General features: G+C 43.2%; 1 protein-coding gene across 4 annotated transcripts in view; it reads left to right on the top strand.

Annotated features, from left to right (window-relative positions):
* The first annotated feature begins 271 nt into the window (after positions 1-271).
* The window catches only part of AGK (acylglycerol kinase), an 84,825-nt gene continuing 68,940 nt past the window's right edge, over positions 272-16,156 (top strand). Inside the window, exons 1-2 of one of the 4 annotated variants that reach the window (XM_036247329.1) lie at positions 272-363; positions 5,778-5,892. In XM_036247329.1, coding sequence (XP_036103222.1) covers positions 5,792-5,892 — 101 coding nt within the window. In that variant the 5' untranslated portion in view covers positions 272-363; positions 5,778-5,791. Of the gene's footprint in view, positions 364-538; positions 572-594; positions 618-5,427; positions 5,573-5,777; positions 5,893-16,156 lie in introns of those variants that run through there. The other 3 variants (XM_036247330.1, XM_036247331.1, XM_036247328.1) reach the window with 3 other exon arrangements.

Below are 16,156 nucleotides of genomic sequence, written 5' to 3' on the forward strand. Positions count from 1 at the left end.
TTCCCATCCCCCTGGGCGCGTCTGCACTCCTTACCGGGGCCGCCTTGCCCACCCCCCAGGCTCCACGGACCCCAGCTTCGCTCCGGGGCTGCACCGCTCTGCCCCCGCCCCGCCCCCCCTGAGGCTTCCGCACGGGCCGTTCCCCGGGGCTCTCCGTTCCCCTGGACCTATCCCTCCTCCCCTCCGGCTCAGATTAGTCACCCGCCCTCGGGAGGCCTAGCTCAGCCTAACTGGAAACAGTTCTGCCCAGCGGCCCCTTCCTGTCACCTGTTCCATTGTCTTTGTGGCCTTTCTCCCTGTCTAAAGTCGCCCCGCTCCTAGAGTTTTTCTCGATGCAGAGCCAGGCCCGAGAGTTTCGCCTCGGTAGGCTTTCCATATACGTCGCTGGGTGACGGGTGGATGAGAGCGAAGGAAGGATGAAGGCACCGGCGGGTGGGCCCCTGCACACCGCGCCCTCCCGGCGTCAGGGGCCCGGGCGGAACCCGAGGGCGGGGCGGCGGTTTCCCGCAGCCGGGCGGAGGGGTGTTGGGGGAGCACACAGGAAGGCGGGGCGCTGAGCGGACGGGCGGCGGTGAGCACGGCGGGGCCGGCGCGGGCGCGGGCGGCTGGGACGAGGCGTGAGCGGCGGGCCCGGGGCGCGGGGGGCGCGGGAGTCGCGCTGGGCCGTGGGGACCCGGCGTCGGGGCCGCGGGTGCGGGCGGCGCCGCGAGGGCCCGGCGCCCGTGTCTGGGGAGGGCTCCGCGCGGATGGCGGGGTCCCCGGGGTCACGGAGGGAGTCCGCTGGCCTGGGTTCTGGTCCCAGAGCTGTCGCGAACTTGTGTGACCCTTACCCACTTGATTCCTTTGGGCCTCGGCTTAGCCATTTGCGAAATGCGGCGAAGAGTTTCTGATCGATGGATTGGTCCATTCATCCCAGGTGCTTCGCCAGGTTCTGTTTGCGAGAGGGGCGTGGACAGGACCTGCCTGGGGGGCCGGGGCCGAGCGAGGGAACCCCCGCCTGACAGCTGAGGAGGTCGCCTAAGCTAGATGTGGGCCGTTCTTCGGGGGCTGGGCGACAAAACCCTGCTCTTCAGGCAAGAGATGTTCATCAGAACATACAAGATGTAGACTTTTACTGAGATTGCGGAAGAATTCTGTTGGGGACGTGGAAGGAGTACATACATTGTTAGGGACTATATTGCATGTTGGGATGACAACTTAGATGCTTATAGAAAAATTTGCAGAGTGCATTCACAGTCGTATCAGGTGTGGTCCTTGTGGCCTAATGAGTTCATCAAAACAGGTGGTGTATCCTCATTTTACTAATGAGGAAAGTGCATCCACAGCCCTATCGGGTGTGAGCCTTACAGCCTAATGAGTTCATCAGAACAGGTGGTGTGTCCTCATTTTACTAATGAAGACAGAGAGGCAGAGGCTAAATGACTTACCCAGGCTCTCACGGCCAGTAAATGACAAAGCTCGGCCTGCAATCTAGGCCTCAGGACCCTTGAACTAGTCAGTGCTCGTTACAATACACAGGGGAGCCTGTATATTTCCGCTATTTTTGTAATATATTAATTATTTACCACATCATGGATGGCCTTTAAGCAGACATAGGGACCCTTAGATTCTTCTCCCTTTCTACCCTCAGATGATTTCACTTGCACTCAAACTTGACCTCCTTCATAGCCAAGGGTCCCAAATCTGTATCTTCTACCCAGACAATTTCTCGTAGCTTCAAACTGCTAAATCCAGACCTTCACTGATCATTTCTACTTGGATGCCCTACAGATATCTCAAACTTAGTATGTCCCAAAGTTCACACACTACCTTGCTCCACAAACCTACACTCCAAAGCTAATAATTGAACTCATTATCCAGTTAGTCACCCAGGTGTGAACCTGGCTTGGTTCCTCCTCTCTCACCTCTTCCAATCAGTGGATCACCAAGTGCTGCCAAATTCTATTTTATAAAGATCTCCCAAATCCATCCTCCATGTCCATCACTCCTTCCTTCCTTTTGGTAACTCGAGATTATGGTAGTAACTTCCCACTGGCTCTCTTTAACTCTAAGTTCAGCTTCTTCCAGTCTGTTTTCCATTCTGCTACAAAGTGATCTTTCTACAGTTCACATATAATCATTTCACTCATTTGCTTAAACCCCTTCAAGGTTTTCATCATCAACATAATATCCAAAGTCTCTAGCATGGATTCAAGGTTCTTCCTGATCTTTTCTGAACCTCCTCCACCTGCCCCATCTTTTATCTCCCAACCACTGTTTCTCAGAGTGTGGTGTGGTGCTGACCTCCGTTAGGAACTTGGATGTACTTGTTAAAAGTGACAGTGACAGCCCAACCAGAACAAATCAGAATCTCCCACCCTGCTGGAGTAGCTCAGCTAGTTGAGCGTTGTCCTTTGCACCAAAGGGTTGCCTGTTGGTTCCCAGTGTGCCTGTTGACTCCCAGCCAGGGCACTGCCTGGGTTTCAGGTTCAATCTCTGGCCAGGGTGTGTGAGGAAGGCAGCTATAGATGTTTCTCTCTCTCTCTCCCTCCCTCCCTCCCCGCCTCCCTCCCTCCCCGCCTCCCTCCCTCCCTCTCCGCCTCCCTCCTTCTATCTAAGCATATATTCCTGGGGGGGTGAGGGGGAGACAGTAATGCTCAAGAATCTGCATTTTACAAAAGTTCTCAGCATTTTAGCAACTTTATACTAGTATTTGAGAGGCCTTTTTCTAGATGCTTTCCCATATTTACCTTGTTCTTTATCTGTACCCGACTACCTACTTGTGTTTTCCTGAACATACTTTGGTATCTTTTATGCCTTAGTACTCACCAGTCTCTTTAACTCCTTTTTGGTAACTCCTCCTCATTCTTTTTTTTTTTTTTTTTTTTTTAATTTTTCTTTTTTCTTTATTGATTTGAGAGAGAGATAAAAACATCGACGAGAGAGGACATCGATTGGCCGCCTCCTGCATGCCCCCCACTGGGGATTGGGCCCACATCCTGGACATGTGCCCTGACCTGGAATCGAAATTGTGACCTCTTGGTGCATGGGTCGATGCTCAGCCACTGAGCCACACCAGCCGGGCACTCCTCCTCATTCTTCAAGACTCAATGTAACTGTCACGCCTTCTGGAAAGACTTCCCCAACCATGCACAGCCATGTACCACTGTCACCTCCAGTCTGTTATCAAATGTGCCTTTGGCTTTCATTATGGACCAGCCTGACTGTGTCCCTGATTCATGGGAAGCTGTGCTTTCTGGCACTGGTCTCATTGTTGCTGATGATAAAGATGTTTCTTGCCTCCAGAGGAATTTTAACCAATGGCGGTGTTAAAGAAAAAAATTATTTAGTAACACTTGTTAAAGAATGGTAAGGCAGACTTTATTCATGGGGTGGGGGAAGGTGTCTCCATGGATGTAGAGACCACTGCAGTGGGCATCCTGGCGTAGGGAAGAGAGATTGGACTGAACTCGGACTCCACCAAGAACGGATGGGGGTTGATAGCCAAGAACCCCCAAGGTGGAAGTCAGTAAGGGAACAGTTACTTAGACTATCAGGGATAAGGAGGACTCTTAGAGTGACTCAGCAGAATTCTTGCCAGTCAGGCCAGGGTGGTCAGATACATTGGGCCCACCTGGATAATCCATGAGGTGTTTTTGCTAAACTGACTTAACAGGATTCTTGCTCAAATTGGATTCTGTTAGGGCAGAGGGAAGCCCAAGGTTGGGCCTAGTCCAGCACAGAGCTCAGGAGCCGGATTAAAGTTCGGTGAAGAAGAGAGCCTTTGTTTTGTGGTTAAAGGCAGTAATAAAAGAACTAGAATCTTCAGTGAAAGCAGCTTTTTTTTTTTTTTTTCTGGTACGTGCCCCTAGAGGGAACCGAACCTGGGACTCTCTGGTCCACAGGCCGACACTCCAACCACTGAGCCAAACCGGCCAGGGCTATTTTTTTTTTTTTTTTGCTTGGTTTATTTACCGCATGCACAAATAGTCATAAAAACATTTCTGTTTAAATATTTATCTGTTTAGAAAGTGATTGATATTCACTTTAGGAAATATAAAAAATACATTGCAATTTAATAAATAAAATAAATGCCGCCCATTATCCCGCAACCCAGAGGGAACTACTTAAATTTTTGTGTGTGTTTATTTCTATTGGTATTTTTTCCATTTATATCTGTGTTTGGACATAATTGGGATAATATCATTTATATATAGCTTTTTAGCCTGCTGATTTTACTTAACATTGTACTTTGAGGGTTTTTTTGTTCCCTACCTCAGCAAAAATTCTTAGTGAAGAAAACTTGAATGTAGGGGAGGAAAAAGTTCTGCTTGACCCTCTTAGGGTCCCAGACTGGCTCTGGAAATTAACCTGCCAGAGATTAACAGGAGAGAAGCATGCACGTGTGTTTAATGTAAGTTTTACGTGACATAGGAGCCTTTAAAAGAAATCGAAGACCCAAACAAATAGACCTGAGTACTTGGTGCTGGGTTTGACGAGGCGTGGAGGAACATGGTGCGTAAGGGGTAGGAGGGAACTGCCGTGAATGGGAAGCAACAGGATGCTTGTTAGGATTCTTCTTGGCATCCGTTCGTCTGGGAGAGAAGGATGCTCCTTTCCTCTAGGTATATGGAAGGCACCTCTCTCATGAGGGTTTTCTGACCTGTTTCAGGTTAGTAGGGGAGGTGGGGGAGGAGGGCACCTCTCTCATGAGGGTTTTCTGACCTGTTTCAGGTTAGTAGGGGAGGTGGGGGAGGAGGTCAGAGTGACCTTCCCAATTCTATTTTCTTAGACTCCTTCAGCTTAAACTATTCAATATGCCAAGGTGCCCTATTCTGGGGTCGCCTGTCCTGAACTCCATCCCATTCAGCCGTTACTCACTGCAGGGGTATTATGTGCCAGATCTGATTTAGGCACTGGGGACAGAGCAGTGACCTGAACAGTCAAGTCCTCACTCTCTTGGACTTGACGTCCAGCGGGATGAGCCAATAGATTAGCAAGTGAGGATCATCAGACGATAGGTGCCGTGAAGAAAACAAACAGCATAAGGGTGTGCGTTGTCTCTTTGTTTTTTAGTGAAGTTGGCCCAGTCACCTTCCCTCTAGGACTATGTGAGAGTGTATCTCATTTTTGTCGTCAGTGAATGTGAGCATTTTTTTAAAAAAGTTGTTGATTTTTATGGGTGACCAGTGATCGTTCTTTGTAACTTGTAGGTCTTGGATTACTTGGGATATTGAACATTTTTACATAGCCTTGTGCATTTCCTCTTCATTGAGTTTTCTGTGCGTGTTCTCGGCTTATTCTCCTCTTGAGAGTCTAGTGTTTTCTGTTTTGAATAAGCGCTTTACGTTACTAAGTTGATGTTGAGTCTTTATTATATACATATAATAGGTTGACAAATACTCTTTTTTTGTGTGTGTGTGGTTGACAAATACTCTTACAGTAACTTTAAGAAGGAAGGAAAAGCAGGAAGCCTGGGATTTCCTTCTTCGCTTTCTGTCCCTCCTGCCTCCTAATACGATGAGGTAAAAGTCGTCGTCGGAGGAAACAGTGTCGTTTAGGTGGAAAGAAGTGAAGGCAGAAATTTTAAAAGGTAGGCGGGCAGGTGAGAAGGTGAAGACTATGAGACTAGAAGGGAGAAGATGGAGAGAGGCTAGAGAAGCCGGAAGAAGGAAAAGAGGGAGGGAAGGGGTACATGGAGAGGATGAATGAATGGAAGATAGTGTCAGGAGGACTCTACATGCCGACCTTGGATAATCATGTATATATTTTTTTCTTTTTCTGCCTCTATAACCTAGCAAATCTCTAGAAGATGACTGTGTTCTTTAAAACACTTCGAAATCATTGGAAGAAAACTACAGCTGGAATCTGCCTGCTGACATGGGGAGGCCATTGGCTGTATGGAAAACACTGGTAAATATCTGAGAGCACCCCCCTTCACCTCCCACAACAAACCGTCTAAAAGGGCCTGACGTTAAAATCTTGTTCAGCTGTGCTTATCTCTATAAAACATTGTAGCGTAGAAAGAAAAACTAAGTGATGAAACCACAAAGGCAAAAGCTCCTTAATGTAGCTGGTTCTATAAAGTGAAACTAAGCAGAGCCACTGACACTGAGCTACAGCGGATATGGATTATAGTTACGAGATGGGAAGGGACGGGAACTCATGTCTCCTTGGGGTTACACTCCTTCAGTTTTTTCCTATAGCCTGTATTTTTAAAAATATTTTTTTTGGTATTGATTTTAGAGAGGAAGGGAAAGGGAGCGAGAGAAACATCGATCGGTTGCCTCCCATACCCACTGGGAGGTTGAACCTGCAACCTAGGTATATACCCTGACCAGGAATAGAACCAGTGACCTTTGAGTACATGGGATGATGCTTGACCAACTGGGCTGCACCAGCCAGGGCCTTACTATAGCCTCTTGATCTCTCATCACTCTGGTTGCTGGACACTTCCTGAATCTGCTTCCTCCAACCCGCGTGACTTTCCTCATCTATCCCTTTAGCCTGGGTTAATTTGAATGAGACAAAGACTTTCAAACCTTTTGTTTAAATAAGGAATTCAACAGAGGCCTTGGTTTTATTAACCTTGCGGCCTAGAGGGAGGAGAAAGTGCCTGAGCTCCTCTTCTGATTTAATATGGTAATAAGATTTAAATAAACAGAGTTTTTGCATAAAAATTATACAGGTTATTAAGAGAGCCAATCAATTTATAGGCTTTTGGGGGATTAAGGGCTATCTTAAATATATAGCAAGTCTCTCTGCAATCCAGGTGTCTTAAATGACTGCCTTGTCAAACAGAAGACAGAGCAGTTAGGCTTTGTAATGAAGTCTCCACATGAGAAAGGAGATTCACACTGATGCTTTTGTGAATGTCCTCAGTTCACCACTGTCAGGGATCGTCTTGTGATGCAGCACAGTGTCTAGTTTTATTTTATTTTATGTTTTAGTGTTTTCATTGATTTTAGAGAGAGTGGAGGGGGAGAGAGAGAGAGAGAGAGAGAGAGAAACATCAATGTAAGAGAGAAACGTTGATTGGCCGCCTCCTGCATGCCCTCTACTGGGGATCAGGCCTACAACCCGGGCATGTGCCCTGACCTGGAATCCAACTGGTGACCTCTTGGTGCATGGGATGACGCCCAACCAACTGAGCCACACCAGCCAGGGCGCGGTGTGTCATTTTTGCAGTTGCAGAGAAAATATAACATTTCCCCCTCTCTAAGCGTTCTCAACTCTAAGCACTTGAATTCCATTAGCTAGTATGGAAAGCACAGACCCGAGAAGCATAATTGGTAATATATAAAAAAGAAAAGGGTAGAGGAAAGGTTTGAACAAATGGAATCTGAAGCATATGGTGTTTGCCTTTTCTAACTACACTTGAGTCCTCAAGGAAAGGCTCTGTTAAAAAAACAAAATTCAACTGAGTAAATTTGAAGATCTAATTGGCTTTATTCAGAGATTCACAAATCAGAGATTCACAAATCCTAGCTGCACCCCGTCTAGCAGCTCGGATGCTCGGAGGGGTTGTACGAAATGGAAGGTTTTGATAGAAGAAGCATGGAGCGAGGGAGCTATAACACAAGAAAGCATTCTTTTTGGTCCAGGATATTTTTTGCAGGGTTGGGATGGGGAGGGGAAGAGAATGGGAAGGGTTTAATCCTGCCTCTGCTATCTGGGGGAGGGAGAGGGCCATGTGACAAATTACTTGTTGACCAGAAAATTCCAGACTGGCTTATTATGATTATGTTTCTGGGAGAGGTTGAAACTGCAGTGAGATCAAGTGTGAAATCTAGATTAGGTACCATGGGCATAAGGGAAGCCATTTGGGGGTTTTCTCTTTAACAGCTCCTTCTGCCATGGTAGGAATTAGGGTTCTCTTGGCACGAGCACCCAGTCTAGGCCTTGGCAAGCCCAAGCTCAATCGGAGAACCACTCTCCACTGAGTATTACTATTGTTTCTATTACTAGGTGAAGATTTGAGGAAACATCCAGGTCCCCTGTTCAGGATGTCATTAGAGGCACTTAATCACATCTTGTCAGTGTAGTCCCATCACGTCTCCAGCACATCCAAAGCCTCATTCTTTCTTTTTTCTTTTTTCTTTTAACAAAATTTAATATCTTAATCATTTTTTTAAGTAGACAGTTCAGTGGTGTTAAGTGTACTCACACTGTTATGCAGTAGGTATCCAGAACTTTCGTCTGCAAAACAAGCTGTCCACGGAACAACTCCCTGTTTCCCGCTCCCGGGCTCTGGGAAACCATGCTCCTCTCTGTTCATTTGACTGCTAGATTCCTTGTGTAAATGGAATCACCTGGTATTTGTCTTTTGTGACTGGCTTATTTCATTTTGTGTAATGTCTTTACAGTTCATTGTTGTAGCATATGGTGGGATTCCCTTCTTTTTTAAGGCCGAATAATATTTGTTATATGTATATATGTATGTACCACATTTTCTTTATCCATTCATCTGTTGATGGATATTTGGGTTGCTACCACCTCTTGGCTGTTGTGAATAATGCTGATACAATGAACTGGGGTATGCAGCTGCCTTTGAGATCTTGTTTGCAGTTCTCTCAGGTATATACTCAGAAGTGGGATTGCTGGATCATATGGTAGTTCTATTTTTAAATTTTTTTGAGGAACCTCCATATCAGTTACACCATTTTACATTCCCACCAACTGCACAAGGGCTCCAGTTACTCCATCCACATCCTCACCAACACTAATTATTTTCTGTCTTTCTGATGGGGCCATCCTAATGGGCAGGCGAGATATAGCATCTCGTGGTTTTGAATTGCTTTTCTCTAATGATTACTGATGTTGAATATCTTTTTATATGCTTGTTGGTTGTTTGTTTATCTTCTGCAGAGAAATGGCTAAATCCTTTGCCCATTAAAAAAATCAGTTTATTTGTTTTTATGTTGTTGAGTTATAGGCATTCTCTAACTCCTTATGAGATATGATTTTCAGATATTTTCTCCCATTTAATAGCTTGCCTTTTGACTCTGTTGATTGTATCATTTGATGCACAGAGTTTTAAAGTTTGCTGTTATCCCATTTGTGTGTTTTTGCTATTGTTGCATCTGCTTTTGGGTCATATCTAAGAAATCATTGCCAACTTGAAGGCCATGAAGCTTTCCCCCTATGTTTTCTCCTAGAAGTTTGATAGTTTTAGGTCTTACATTTAGGTCTTCAATTCATTTTTAGTCTTTCTCCCATTTTGTAGTTTTGGCATCCTTGTTGGAGATCATTTGATCATATGCGCACAGATTTGTTTCTGTGCTCTGTATTCTGTTCCACTTCTCTATACATCTGTCTTCATGCCAGTATATATTGTTTTGATTACTGTAGGTTTGTAATATGTTTTAAAATTAGGAAGTGTAAATCTGCTAACTTTGTTCTTTTTCAAGTTTGTTTGGACTATTTGATGTCTCATGAGATCTCATATAAATTTGATGATATTTTTCTGTTTCTGCAAAAAATGCCACTGGGATTTCAATAGTGATCTGTAGATCACTTTAGGTAGTATGGACATTTTAACAATATTAAGTTTTCCAATTATGAACTTGGGATATCTTTCCACTTATGTGTGTCCTCTTTAATTTCTTTCAGCAGTGGTTTGTAGTTTTTAGTGTACAAGTCTTTTGCCTTCTTGATTAAGTTAGTCTTGAATATTTTATTCTTTATGATGCTATCGTAAGTAGTATTATTTTCTTAATTTCCTTTTTAGAATGTTCATTGTTAGTGTATAAAAATGCAACAGATTTTTGCATGGGGATTTTGTATTTATCAACTTTGCTGAATTTGTTTTTTCTAACCTTTTGTTTTTCAGTGCAATCTTTAGGGTTTTCTACATGTGAGATCATCATTTGCAAACAGATAATTTTAGTCCATCTTTCCAATTTGGATGCCTTTTATGTCTTTTCTTGCCTAATTGCTGTGGGACTTCCAATACTGTGGTGAATGGCAGTGGCGAGAGTGGGCATTCTTATCTTGTTCCTAATCTCAGAGGAAAAGCTTGGAATCTGTCACCGGCGAGTATTATGTGAGCTGTGGGCTTTTCACATATGGCATTTATTATGTTGAAGTAGTTTCCCTCTGTTGTCTTTAAAAAAAAAAATCTGTATATCCCTAACTTGGTCCTATAACAGTCCTCACATTCTTTCTTTGTACTGATCTAGTTTTTATTCCCCTCTGAGGAACTTTTACCTTGCAGCTCTTTCGAGTAGAAGCTGCCCTGCCCCAGTGGGTTGGCATTCTCTTAGCTCCACATCTTATAAAAATCGCTTCTTGTTTGAGGGTCGTAATATCTAGCTATATCATAAAACCATAAGCCTTCCAGCTTTCTGGGATCTCCTCGACATTAGGCTTAGGTGTCTGGATTGTCACTGTCCTCTTCTCTCTGTCGTCAGCTCCCGAGTGCTTGCGTGTTCACGTGCACGACCTAGCCGACACCCTGTCATTTCTTTTCCTAACTTGTCTGTCCTTGGGGCTCTCACTGTCACTCTGCCCTCTTTGTACTCTACCCCCTCTCATTGGTTGAAGGCTAACCCTTCCCATCGCTTGCCCCTGTCCCACTTCTGAGACAGGGCACCTCAGTATCCCACTCTCCTATGACCTTCTGTTATTCCAGTTTTCTTCCCTTCTGTTTTTCGATGTTAGCAAGACTTCTTGTCCCTTGGACTCTCCATTTTCTTCCCAGTCTATACTCTTCCCTGCGTTCTCATTTTTTCCTATCCTAGATTCCTTGATTTAACCAACACCTCACATATTCCCTGACTCTAGTTTTCACATGTGCGGCCCTGGCTTTTTCCGTCTCTCATTTCCTCCTCTTTCAGTTAAGCCTTTTGAATGGGTGCTCTCTGCTTTCCTGCACTTCTCATCATCTTCATTAGAATTCTCCCCAGTTTTATTTTTCATTCTTTTTGACCCCTCAACTTTAGGCACAGTTGACCCTCCTTGAAACACTCTTTTCCTTGGTTTTTGACGCCCAGATTTGGTTTTTCTCCTGTGTCTGGCGGTTCCTTTTCATCTTTGACTCCTCCCAGCCCTCAGGTGTTAGGGAAGTGGTTGTCTCGGACTCAGCCCTGAACCCTCTTCTCCCTGCATGATCTCATCCACTCACAGTGGCTTCAGTTCGGGCTGTATGTAGACCAGCCCCAGGGCCATGTTTCCACAAAGATACCTTTGAGGGCCATACCTATGTATGTATTCAACTGCTTACTTAACCTGTCACTTGGATGCCTCAAAGGTGCCTCAACCTCAACAGACTAAAAAGTAAAATCCAAAGCTTTCCTGTTAAACCTGTTTCTTCTCAGTGATTAGTAGCACTCACCACCCAACTCATTTCCCAAACTAAACATTTGAACATCATCTTCCATTCATCCTTCATCCTTATTCCCCACATTCTGATGATACATTCTAAGTGATTTGGCTTCTTTTAAATGTCTTCATTTGTTCATTTCTTTTGTCTGTCCTCACTGTCACCACCTTTGTCTATAGTACCATCATATCTGGCCTGAAATCTTATGAAAGGACCTCTAGCTGTTCTCCTGGCATCTACTGTTGTCTGTTTCTAATCTCTTTTGCACTCCATTGCTGGAACAATCCTATCAAAAGTGCTGATTGCTGTTGCTTTTAGATTCAAGTCCAAAATTCTTATCAGCTTCACCTGACTTGGCCCATGTGCATACATAGCTAGCCTTGCCACACTCTATTTTAGCATATAGAACTTTTCAGGTCTTGCAAAGGGACATGTTCTTTTTCTGTTTCAGGGTTCCTTGGAGGCCTTTGCACACGCTGTTCCCTCATGGAATACTCCCCCTTTCTCTTCTTTCCATTTCACCTAACAGTCCTCTACCATTCCGCCAGGTCTCAAGTGTTACTTCTTCCCAGTCTGGGGGGACAGTCTGGGTTAGGCAGCCTTCCTGCATTTTCTTCATGGTACCTTAGCTTCCATGTAATACTCGTTACCATTGTAATTGTTTGTTTCATTTGTTTCTTTTTTTATATTATAAGGCCCTAAATGGCAGAGCTCCTGTTTGTCTTTCTCAGGGTTGTTCCCAAGGATGTAGGTCTGAGTCCCCAGAGGGCAAAACCTGAGCCCTGTGGATTGGCCACTTCTGACTTCACACACCCAGGCTGTTGAATGCTCCTAAAGAGAAATATACACGAAATCCACAGCCGGCTACTCCTCCATTTGCCACAAATTTATTCTGAAAAATTCATGAATTTCCCGTTTCCCACTCTTTCTTTTCCATACTCATTCTTAGACAACATTAACTCCTATTTCAAAGAGAAAATAAAGAACACTGGAAAGTTGTCCATATACACGTTTGTTCTTTGTCGCATTGGATGAGACTGGTATCCTTCTGCCCAAGGCCAGCCCCTCCAGCCTTGATCTGCATCCCTTCTTTCCCTCTCATGGTGGTTCTTTTCCTCACTGTCTTTAATCTCATCTTCCCTACTTCTTCCCCCCATTTGTCAAACTCTTCTTAGCTTAAACAAGTCATCTCTCAACTGTGTATCCCCATTTATTTACTGTCCTACCTGTCTTCTGTTTACACCATTCTGGAAAGTGTACTTCACACTCGTGGTCTCTATCTCCACTGTAGAATAAGCTGAGTACAGTTTGGTTTCTATCCCATCATTTGATTGCACTTGCTCTTGACAAGGTCAGTAATGGCCTCTTAGTCAATTCAGTGGATACTTTTCAATCCATACCTGCCACATTTGATTCTCTGTGACCATATCCTCTTCAGTTACCTTTAGGTTGTCTTTGTTTGCTCTGCTTGTTCCTTAAATAAATGTTGGTGTCCCCCAGGTTCCATTCTCATGCTACATACTTGTTAGGTGATCATAACCACACTAGTGTTTTCAGGTATGATATTTAGATTTTGGTTATTTTTCTAGTCCGGGTCTTGTTTCTGTTGACATTCTATGTTAACAGTGTCCCTGGAGTTGTTCAATGCAGTCAACTGTCATAATATTCTTCCTGCAAGAGAACTTGGACCATGTCACTCTTCCAGGGACAATCTGTAAATGGCTCTCCAATGCCTAGAAGACAAATGCTCGATTCCTGAGCATGGTATGAAAGGCCCTTCCTGATTCTGTCCTTGTCTTCCTCTCCAGACTTTTCTGATCCTTCCTCATCCTCCCTCCACAACCTTTAAGCTCGACCTCTGTGTTCCAGCAGTCTTTAAAAGAAGTCCACTTTTCTGTTGTCCCTGTGTCTACCTCTGTGTATGTTCTTCCCTCCAACTGGAACACTCTTCTTCGTCTGGCCAGTAACTCAAAAAACGTGTCACAAAACTATGTTAAGCAAATGATGGCATTATTAGAATAGGAGGAAAGAAAAACAATATCTAATGAAGAATTACTTTGTACCTGGTGCTGAGCTAGTCATTTCCATGTATATAGTCTCATTTAATCCTCAAAATCACCCTGTGAAAGAGGTAATAATATTTCCGTATCATGGATAAGGAAATTGATGTTCAGAGGAATTAGTAACTTGTCTTAAGTCATGTGGCTTCTTATTCATGAAATTGGGATTTGGATTCAGGTTAATCATGCTCTAAATCTCACATAATTTCTTTGCTTGTGACAGCTTTGGAGAGCAATGCTCACTTCAGTATACAAATTGTGCTTTATTTATTGATGACATTACCTTTTAAATGCCTTTCATATAACTTTATCAGAACTGTTCTGTTCTATTATGTTCCTACTGCATTATTAACTGCTCAGATGGAATAAAGCTCCTTTATGAAATAGACAGAACACATTTATTAGCATTTAATGTAGATTAGTGGTGAAACTGGACACATTGCCAAGGGACCAAGACACTTATTGCAAAGCCACCTGAGTGTTTGTGGTTCTTTCTTTATGCCTTCTGTTTTCTGTATGTTTTCATTTGTCTTTCTGTCTGATTCCCCTCCTAGTTTTTTCTACTTTTTACTTACTGTGCTTTCCCTTTCACTCTGCCTATTGCTTTTTTCCCTTTTTTTAGTCTCCTTACCCATTTGTAATATACAGACAAATATATTTTTTCTATATTCCATGAAATGTTGAAACATACGGCAAAGTGGAAAGAATTTTACAATAAACACTGCCTATCCACTACTTGGGTTCTATATTTTACTGTATTTGCTTTATCACATATCTGTCCGTCTCTGCATCCCTGTCTCAATCATACTTTTGCTGCATTTCAAAGTAATTTGGAGACATTGTACTTTCACCTAAATGCTTGAGTATGCCTACCAGTAATTAGTTAATATTTGCTTATAGAGTTTGTTTCCCTTGTTATAAAATTTACAGTGAGATATACAGATCTCAAGCGTACATTTGCGAGCTTTGTCAGAGACATGCACCCGTGTAATCGAGATTCCCAGCAGGAGGAGAACCGCCATCCTGCCCATGGTTTTCCGTCGTGTCCGGTCTGGGGCTTCTCCCTCTCAGCCTAGTGGCTTTGAGGTTCATTGTGTTGTTGCATTTATCTGTAGTTCCTTAGCTCCTTGTTATTGCTGAGTAGTGTTCTGAAGACAATCATGATCATTCTTATTTTATACATACAGACTTTTAAGTTTCTTGATCTTGATTTCAAAGATTAGTGAATGTAACGTTTTACATTTCTTATTTTAAATAGCAAATTGTTATATCATATGTACATGACGTTTTTCAGTCCTTTGAAAGGAAAATAATATCTTCTGATATAGGAATCTCATGACAATAATAATAATACCTATTTATTTATTTATTTTTATTGTTGAAAGTACTACAGATGTCTCCCCGCTTTTTTATTATATTTTAATATTGACTTTAATATTTTAATAATGAACATGGAGTGATAAAGTCAACTTTGGTTTCCTTTTATGGAAAAATTTTTTTCCAACAGATTTGGGAAAAAACAAACAAACATGTACTAGTTTATTTTTATATGTTCCTTTAGTTGCGGTTTTTTTTTTTTTTGTATTGGTGACAGTATTACAGTTGTCCCCCATTCTTTTGCTCCCCTCCACCCAGCCCCTGCCCACCTAGGCCTTCGCTGTTTGCCCCACACTATTCTCATCTTCCCACCGCCCCCTGCCAACCCCCCCCCCCCCCCCCCCCCCGCTCCAGCTATCATTCTGTTCCATGTATCCATGTCTTCTTGGTGCTGAGTTGTATGAGTTCTTTGTATATTTTGGAAATTAACCCCTCATCAGATGTATCATTGATGAATATGTTCTCCCATACAGTGGGTTCCCTTTTCATTTTGTTGGTGGGGGTCTTTTCCTATGCAGAAGTTTTATTTTGATGCAGTCCCATTTGTTTATTTTTTCCTTTGTTTCTTTTGCCCTAGCAGATGTAGCTGTGAAAATACTGCTATATGAGCTGTCTGAGATTTTACTGCCTATGTTTTCTTCTAGGATTTTTATGGTTTTGCTACTTACATTTAAATCTTTTGTACATTTTGAGTTCATTCTTGTGTATGGTGTAAGTTGGTGGTCTAGTTTCATTTATTTGCATGTACTTGTCCAGTTTTCCCAGCACCATTTCTTTTTTTTTTTTATCCTCACCCGAGGACATTTTTCCATTTTTTGTTCAGATAGAGTGGGAGGGAGGGAGGGAGGGAAGGGGGGGGGAGAGAGAGAGAGAGAGAGAAACATCGATGTGAAAGGGACACATTGAGTGGTTGCCACCTGCACAACCCAACCAGGGCTTGGGACAAACTGCAATCGAGGTACGTGCCCTTAGCGGGAACTAAACCTGGGTCTCTCTGGACCACAGGTCAACGCTCTAACCATTGAGCCAAACCGGCCAGGGCCCAGCACCATTTCTTGAAGAGACTGTCTTTATCCCATTGTATGCTCTTGCTGTCTTTATCAAATATTAATTAACTATATTGGTGTGGGTCCATTTCTGGAGTTTCTGTTCTGTTCCATTGATCTATATACCTGTTCTTGTGCCAGTACCATGCTGTTTTGATTATACTGGCTTTGTAGTATATTTGATATCTGGTATTGTAATATCTCCAACTTTTTTATTTTCTCAAGATTGCTGAGGCTATTTGGGGTCTTTTGTGGTTCCATATAAGTTTTTGGAATATTTGTTCTAAATCTGTAAAATATGCCATTGGTATTTTAATAGGGATTGCATTGAATCTGTAGATTGCTTTGTGTAGTATGGACATTTTTAAAAA

The sequence above is a fragment of the Molossus molossus genome, unplaced genomic scaffold (genome assembly GCF_014108415.1).
Source record: "Molossus molossus isolate mMolMol1 unplaced genomic scaffold, mMolMol1.p scaffold_m16_p_7, whole genome shotgun sequence".
Lineage (NCBI taxonomy): Eukaryota > Metazoa > Chordata > Mammalia > Chiroptera > Molossidae > Molossus > Molossus molossus.